We start from the raw sequence: 8,795 nt of genomic DNA on the forward strand, positions 1-8,795 counted from the left end.
ACTCTTTCCAGGTTGCTAAGAATCACCAAAACGAAAGCGGAATAGTCAGGGAACATCGAAAATTCCAAAAACTATTTCTTGCACATTGAGAAAATATAACACATTTTCAGTGCGGCTCTCCGGACCTCGGTGAAGACCGAACGCGGCCCGCGAAGCAAAATGAGTTTGACACCCCTGGTATAGATTTTAGTCATTTAGCAGACGCTCTTATCCAGAGCGACTTACAGGAGCAATTAGGGTTAAGTGCCTTGCTCAAGGGCACATCGACAGATTTTTCACCTAGTCGGCTCAGGGATTTGAACCAGCGACCTTTCGGTTACTGGCACTACGCTCTTAACCACTAAGCTACCTGCCGCCCTGTATAGACTTAGATAGTAACTACGATTTCGGTCCTTTTTCCTCTCCATGTAGTGGTTAAGGATCAAGCCCTAACGCATAGTATGCAAGGACACTAGTGTGTAACGTTGCAGTACGCTACCTGGGTCCCATCAGGGTGATTCTCTGCATGGCTCTGGTCACCCCACTTTCCTTGTCGTCATCGTCGTCACGCAGCGAGCCGTTCATCATCTGGTGTCCTCTCACCTGTGGATTTAAAATGGAGGAGCACAATGGAGTAAGACTTAAAATGGAGGAGCACAATGGAGTTAGACTTAAAATGGAGGAGCACAATGGAGTTAGACTTAAAATGGAGGAGCACAATGGAGTTAGACTTAAAATGGAGGAGCACAATGGAGTTAGACTTAAAATGGAGGAGCACAATGGAGTTAGACTTAGAGAGGATAGTAGCCTAACCAGGTTGAACTAAAAGTAGAAAAGATGAGAAAATAAGAGAGATTGGGATAGGCTAGGACGTAAAACATGAATCATTACAGCAGACCGATTCGAAGAATATAACACAACTCACTAGTGGACCCAGAACAGCAAATCCTTGATTGTGCCCATAGATATAGAATTACCGTACATTAATTCATTCTATTTCTATGGTTGTTATCTAGCCTACCGGGGTGCGGCTGAAGGCCCTGGGCTCGGGGCTCTGCAGTGGGCTGTTCTCTATCTGCAGGGCTTGGAGCACCCTGCACGCCGTCTCCTCTGAGTCGCGCTCCTCTTGGGAGACCTTCCTCGCTGCAGACAGGGGGCGCTCTACACGACTCCTCGGCCCTGAGAGAGAGAGGGTGGGGGAAGAGACAGAGAGAGGGGGGAGAGGGAGAGAGAGGGGGGAGAGGGAGAGAGAGAAAGAGTCATACTCTTGAAACACAGTTCAGGGACCATTGTACACTTGACTGTTGTTTACTATTTGACAGCTATTTTCTAATAAGGCATCTTGGGTTTATGAATGACATGCATACAGGGCAGAACAGAACATACGTTGAGGATCTCTGCCATCCCTGCACTCCTTTGAAGAGGGCCTGTCCAGAGTTTTGCTCTTCACCAGCAGAGGCTTGGTGGGGACGTAGGCTTCCATGTTGTCTTTCCGCTTGGCTGACAACGAACGCTCGATCTTCTGGCCTGCAACACAATGGAAGAAAGGTCTAAGAGGTAAGATAATAGAGTCTGAAGCAAATTCCAGGCTGCATCTCAATAAAATCTCTAAACAGGCATCTTCTACAAGTCTCCTTCCCTTCAACGGCAATGATATAAAACATCTGGATGGGTAAATCCTCAGTAGGCATCCAACATATTGCTTTCACCTATCCTATCATTTAAGATCAGTGCAAATGAAGGGGGGGACAAGGAAAGGAAGCCACTTTAGTTGAATGTTAAGATGCATCCTTGGCTGAATAACATGAATATATTGTAATCTGTATTGTTGGGATTACCTTTAGGAGAGGGCCCAAAGTCCAGCACCATGAGCTCTGCAGGGTCGTGAAGGCAGCCTTTGGGCCCAGTGGCTCGCGGATGGTTCATGTTAGTAGATGTTTTGTTGGAGGAGGAAGGAGGCAGGCCTAGCTCCTCCAGGCTCTCCGTGCTCTCCTCCCTCTCTATCTGCTCCTCCACCCACTCCTCGTCCGACTCCTCCCCCGCCGACCCCCGGCTGCCACTGCTCCTCCGCACGCTCACCTCCAGGCTCCGTCGAAGCACCTGAGCACCAAAAAAACACCAGGGGTATGTTCAATTGAGTTGAAACGGAAATGAAACTGGTCTTCTTATCAGACAAGCACAGGCTTTTCCTCCTCAGCTTAAAAACGTTTTCATCCCGTTTTGTGACCAAATGAAGGCGACTCAGCTCTCACTTTCACGCCACTGCACCATATGTAACACAAACCACAAACAGGGTTTACACTGAGCTATAGCGCAGGTTGAAGAAACAGGGCAGTTATACATTTTATGTCCCTTGATTTATAATGCGCTGAAGGGAATGTCTGCTTGGCGTAAGAGGAAATGAAGAACGTCGTAAATTAAGTCAGCACTCTCTGGATAGAATTCAATGATTTACGGCGACATATAATCTGGTGAGATGGAAATGGTGAAGATGGCTGTATTTCTTGCACTTTGGTAGCCTGGATCAGTGTCTTGGATGGAGAGAAGAGGAGAGAGAGAGAGGAGGGAGAGAGAAACAGCTGACGTCTCACCTTGACCTCGTCGATGTTCAGTAGGACCCGTTCGTTTTTATGTTCAGGCTCCGCCTGGCTACCTCCTCGGCCATCAGCCCTGGAGCCAAACGAACATGACACCTTACAGGAGTTTCGCAGGGGGCTACGAGGAGAACGTGGACTCGACCGCTGGAGAGGCACAGGGTGAAGAAAGAGCAGAGTGAGATGCAATCACGCAAACTCAGACTGACTGCTGTATTTCACACATAGAGATGCTGGCACACACTATCGAAATGTGGCAAAGAACACTGGACACCCACGCACGGATGAGCCTGGTGGGAATTATATATCATATAATATATACCATTTAGCAGACGCTTTTATCCAAAGCAACTTACAGTCAAGCGTTCATACATTTTACTTATGGGTGGTCCCGGGAATTGAACGTTACAAGCGCTATGCTCTGCCAACTGAGCTACAAAGGACCATTGTTTTCTTCCTACTGTACCTCCATCTCTATGCTGTCGTAGGGTTCAAAGTCTTCAGAGTACCGTCTCTCTGGAGATATCCGCAAACAGGGTCCTTGTTCTGTTTGAATATTGACCGACTTCTGCAAAGATTAAAATAGAACATTATTCTAAACAAAAACACTACATTCTATTCCATTTGTGACCATCTATGTCTATGATCGTTGATTTGTTCACTAAATCTATATACATCAGGGTTAGGCTGTGTAAAGACCATTAGAAATAGAATGACTAGATACTACAGAAATAGAATGACTAGATTCTATTTCAATGGTGTAGACTAACTAGAATGGCGATACCTGAACCCATTCTCTCCTCTGCACTTTTCCCGGGGCGGTGTGACTCCTCTTGCTACTGTTCACCTCCAGATTGTGGATCTCCTCCTCTGCTAGCTGCAAACCCCTTCTGGAGGCATCTGGTGATGAGTCAGAGGCAGGGAGAACAGAGACACTGCACATGAGCAGTCAAGTCTGCCCTCAGAGGAAGAGCAGAGGAGAACAAGACACAGATGGTTCCATAGCACACAGAGGAGGAAAAATGGCCGCTGGTTACGAATGTCACTTATTATCATTTATTCAACGGCCGTGGGCATAGGATTATACTATACTAAATGCTAACTGAGGGGTGGGATGGTTTTCAGGGATGCTACGAACATTAGCTTAGTCATAAAGTAGTAATAAACAGGGACAGAATCTACAATAGCCTAACCAGGATTTAGTATTGTAGCAGAGATGGTTTGTAGGTTATACTCAGCTGTTGATCGACACTGAAATCATGTATTTTAGTGCTAAGTGTTGGCAGATCTATTTTAGTCCTGCATGCTGTGTACCAGCCGTGTGTGTAGCTCTCAGAGCCGGCGGTGGCGAGGTGGCAGACTTCTGGTTGGGTCTCTTGGTCAGCTTGCTAGCGTTAGCGCCATTCAGATAGATGGAGAAGCCCTGCTCCAGACGCTCTAGCTCGATCTCCTTGGGCTCTTTCGTTTTCAGTCTCTTTAAGATCCTATGGGTCAAAGGTCAAATCATCACTAGGAAATACACACAAGTGGTTTATGAATCTACATTTGAAAATGAGATGACAAAACATGTTTTAAGTCTGTTTTCATGTTTTTTGCATGCGTGCGTGAGAGCATCATGTTATATATGCAAGCAGGTCAAACGAGCGAAGCCTAATCCCTAGAAACCAAATTGTCCTCACACAGTTTGCGTGTCAGTGTCACTCATACATCATTGGTGTCATTCAATCTCTCAGCACGAGCAACCAACCAAAGTCTACCCTATATGTGTGACTATAAGCCTATTGACGGTCAGCTACTGTGTCCTCTCAGTGTAACCGGAGCTGCCTCTCCCAAAGGCCCATGCCTGCCTCACAGTTCACCTGTTTTTGTGCTGAAGGGCGATTAAATATTCATCCAGTATCTCTTCGGCAGCCAAGCCTCCCTGACTCCTCTGGTTCTCCTTCACAGATAGGTAGACAACAACAGGAAGCAGTGTCAGACAGAAAAGCAATGCGAACATGTACAGTATCACAATACACTGGGTCATGCTGCAATGATTCTTTTGAGAAGAGGTGCAGAGTCTTGAATCAAGCTAAATCATTAACCCTGTTTATCGTCATAGCCTAGGTGACTAGCCTTCAAATGGAGTAAATACAACCCAAGGTTGAGATGACACGTCGACATTTTGACAAATAGTGTGGCCATAATCTTCGGTTATCGATATGGAAATCCACAAATTCTTCTTTAAGTTAAAAGTCCATACAAATTACTTTATACTCCTCACCATCAGCATGGAGTTCAATAATAAGAGATAGGCCCTAAATTAAATTGGTTTATTGTAAGACACAAGAAACGCTAAAATGCTGCAATCGTTTACTTACCATAGACATAACATTGAAAGACAGAAAGGATGTTCTGGTAGCAAATATAGAGTGAACTCTATAGTCATGCGCTCAGTCTACTGAAGTTGAAATGTGATGAGAAAAACAAAAACAGATAATGTCAAATGATAAGATAACTTCAACCATTTTGAATGGGAGTATGTTTAGCATCAGACTGCATCTTTGAAATGAAGATAATGGATAGGCTATGAGGATTGTATTCTGGTTTAAGTATTGACAATAGCAAGACATTCAATATAACCTAGCTAGCAAATTCACAGGCTCATGCAGGTTGTGAAAGGGGCGATTCCACGCCAGCGTAGGCCAAAAATATTTTTGGTATTTCAGATTGTTCTGGCAATTCTCACATAGAAACTTCATTGCCAGGAAGGATGTTTGACATGCTTTTTACATTTGTCTCACAAACCATATTTTTAGAAAATCATGATTAAAGTGGCCATTTTAGGCCCTTTTTTTTAGACGTATACATGCCTCCTGTATAATAATAATAATATGCCATTTAGCAGACGCTTTTATCCAAAGCGACTTACAGTCATGCGTGCATAATTATTTATTTTTTTGTATATGGGTGGTCCCAGGGATCGAACCCACTACCTTGGCGTTACAGCTGAGCTACAGAGGACCTTATGATCCTTGAACCGTACATGATACAGACAACATCTTGGTGTTATCATACTCCTTATAGTGTGCTCTCAAATATGGAGTATGTCTAGATTCTTAAATACACATTTTTAATTTATTCAACATTATATTCATAATAATATTACCATCAAAAGTACCCTTTTTGATTTTGTTAATTTTAAGACATTGTTTGGAACAATATACTCTACAAGTACATCACATTTCCAGAGTGGGCACTCTGCTAATTCTAAAGTTATGATACATTTTACGAGCACCACCAACACCGTGAATGGGAAAATGGATTAAAAAAAGAACTCCCTCTGCTGGTGATTTGCTGAATCCTAAAGGAGGGCTGTGATTGGTTAATTACCTATAATTTCAATATATATGTATAAAACGGGTCATATCATTAAAAGAACCAGAGAGCCCACTCTGGAAATTTGACGTGTTTGAAGAGTAGCCTATATTGTTCCAAACAATATGTCTAAAAGTATACAAATCAAAAAGGGTACTTTTGAGATACATCATTAATATATTTTATTTTTAATAAATTAATGTGATTTCTTTTTATTTCAGAATCTATACACACTCCATATTTGAGAGCACACTATAAGGAGTATAACGAAACCAATATGTTGTCTGTATCATGTATGGTTCATAGATCATAGGGTCTTACAGCAGGCATGTAACTTTAAAGGTCTAAAAGAGCCTAAAATGGCCACTTTCATCATACATTTTCTCAGAAACGGTTTGTGACACAAATGTAAAAAGCATGTCAAACATTCTTCCTCCCAATGAAGTTTCGATGTAATAATTGCCAGAACAATCTGATACCAAAAATATTTTCGGCATATGCTGGAATGGAATCATCCGAAAAGAGGATGAAATCACTAGCTCTCTTACATAAGTCTAGCAGCCAACTAGGCTTCAACATCTGCAGGAGCACTGGAGGAGCAGGGGGAAAGATGAAGGAAGAAAAGAGAACAGCAGCATAGATGCACTATATCACTTGAACCAGAATCTGGCCTTGCAGGAGATGTTGGTATGGCGAATCTCCTTTAAACCCAGGAAGCAGCCATTCAACAGCTTTCCAAGCGTAATAATGTCAAAAAATAAATTCGTTACTCACCAAATATGGAGTTTCGATTAGCAACTATCCTCATTTACTGCCGTCACGGCTGGTATGTACTTTCATAAAAGGTCTAAATAAAAAGTTACATGCAACTGAAAAAATGCCTCTTCGACACCTCCAATGGCTGCCGACCTGTGCATGGCAGTACATTTAGTGCAATCCGAGATCAATTGGGACGTGAGTGATTGGAGGTGCCGAAAAGGTATTTTGTCGGTTGCGTGTACTTTTTTTTTTTTTTTTTAAGACATACCTGCTGTGACGGCAATACATGACTATAGTTGCTAATCGAAACTCCATATTTGGTGAGTAATTCACGTATTTTATCATTACTAAGCTTGAAAAACTGGTGAATGGCAAGTTGAATAACTGCTTTCTGGTCTTAAAGGAGATTCGCCATAAAGCCAGATTCTGGTTCATATATGACTGTGTTATAACAGGTGCAATACTGATTTTGGGAAGTGGCCATGTAGGCAATCTATTGAAAAGAGGGTTATTTGCACACCTTATGTAATTCCAAATAGAATAAAACATTGGAATAAAATAAACTTCAGCACACTGGCATCCTTCTATGCGCCAAACATCGAATCAATTGAAATCCATAAACCACATTGTGGAGCGAGCATAGGCTACAAGAATGCATGTCCCTCACCCCATGAAGAGCAGGCGCTGCTTCAGCAACAGCTAATGGAGATCATAATGAAATACACTAAATACTGTGCTCGAGTTTCTTTTCACAATGTAGGTAATCCAATCATAAACAATGTGGTAGAGGCACAGACATGACATTAACAAACCCAAAAACGTTTTATTGACCCTTTTAATATTTGTCAGGACATGCATATCCTGTACAAGGCTCACTCTGCCCCTGGCCAAGATTTAATAGCATCTCACACCTGGGAGGTGGGGAGTAGGCACATAAATCAGGCTTCATGGCAGTGAGACGCAAGACCATCCCTTTTTGTAGTGGACGTCTATCCACATGACCTCAGCTACTGTGTTCTCCAATTATTTGAATATAAAATAATAAAATGGAACTCACCGCTTTATCCATTGTGGGGTCACAGACACTGGTTTTCACATAGACCTAATTCCACATTTTGAGAGGATGTCATTCCACGATTTTTTTATTTCAACTCTGCAGCAAGGAAAATAGAAATGAACCGAGATTATGACCTTTTTATGAGGACGGTCCGGTAGCAATGTTGCCGCACCCGAATTATATTTTTCCCGCATAAGCAAAAACTGTACGCCGTTGCTAAAATTCTGGCCCTAGCTACATTCTTGATCATTGTTACAATGTCAGTTTTTTGTATTTCACATACATTTCAACAATGCACTCCAAATGTTGAAATTAGCTCACTCTGTGAATGAAGAAACATAGCTAGCTAGATAATCAGCTTTATTTGTGCAGGCTAGTAAGCAGCTAGCAAGTCGGCGCTAGCTAGCTGATGTTGCTGGCTGCACGAGAACAACTGGGGCTAAACTAGCCAGCTACGCTAACGAATGACTAGGCTAAGGTAGCTTGCCACTCATCATTTTATCAACTTGCTCTTTTTAGACAATATACATTTTCGTTAAATGTTTAAAATACTCACAATACATATATATATATACTTTCACAGGTATTATAACGCTGTTTTTCGATATCCAGATGAAGTTTCCGATTCTCATGTGTCCTGTGTTGTTGATAACAGTGGATGCTGGTTACCAGGAGAAACATCCACCAATAGCGAAAGCCCCTATGTTGGACACACCCCTGAGGAGGAGCACCATGTTTTGTGTACACTGCCTGCCTCCAAGCAAATACACAACAGCGAAATAATGTACTTTGCCCAGCTACCCCCTACTAACCATAATAATAGATTATATTCTATTATGGCCATATCAGAGCAAATGTTTTTGCTATTTTCTCCAACTTCACCAGGGTATCAATAAAATGTAATATTTCTAAAGAAATATCTAACATTTTGCTTGAAAATTAAAAATCAGGGCAGGGAGCAGCCTGGGACATATTAGAAAACAGCACATTTGTCAGATCAGATGACAGAGTTGTGTCCAAATGTCCTCAAAAGCCATACTGCAAAACCT

At 42.4% G+C, this 8,795-nt stretch overlaps 1 protein-coding gene across 1 annotated transcript in view; it reads right to left on the reverse strand.

Annotated features, from left to right (window-relative positions):
- LOC121584961 (protein KATNIP homolog) overlaps positions 1 to 8,395 on the reverse strand; it is a 35,120-nt gene extending 26,725 nt beyond the window's left edge. Inside the window, exons 1-11 of the mRNA XM_041901242.2 lie at positions 8,303 to 8,395; positions 7,747 to 7,842; positions 4,433 to 4,512; positions 3,888 to 4,057; positions 3,358 to 3,473; positions 3,040 to 3,141; positions 2,571 to 2,720; positions 1,818 to 2,079; positions 1,366 to 1,506; positions 1,001 to 1,158; positions 479 to 582 (exon numbers count right to left, since the gene is read on the reverse strand). Of these exons, the coding sequence (XP_041757176.2) occupies positions 479 to 582; positions 1,001 to 1,158; positions 1,366 to 1,506; positions 1,818 to 2,079; positions 2,571 to 2,720; positions 3,040 to 3,141; positions 3,358 to 3,473; positions 3,888 to 4,057; positions 4,433 to 4,512; positions 7,747 to 7,758 (1,295 nt within the window). The 5' untranslated portion in view covers positions 7,759 to 7,842; positions 8,303 to 8,395. The remainder of the gene's footprint in view (positions 1 to 478; positions 583 to 1,000; positions 1,159 to 1,365; positions 1,507 to 1,817; positions 2,080 to 2,570; positions 2,721 to 3,039; positions 3,142 to 3,357; positions 3,474 to 3,887; positions 4,058 to 4,432; positions 4,513 to 7,746; positions 7,843 to 8,302) is intronic.
- Positions 8,396 to 8,795: the final 400 nt, after the last annotated feature.

This window comes from Coregonus clupeaformis, chromosome 1 (assembly GCF_020615455.1).
Source record: "Coregonus clupeaformis isolate EN_2021a chromosome 1, ASM2061545v1, whole genome shotgun sequence".
Classification (NCBI taxonomy): Eukaryota; Metazoa; Chordata; class Actinopteri; order Salmoniformes; family Salmonidae; genus Coregonus; species Coregonus clupeaformis.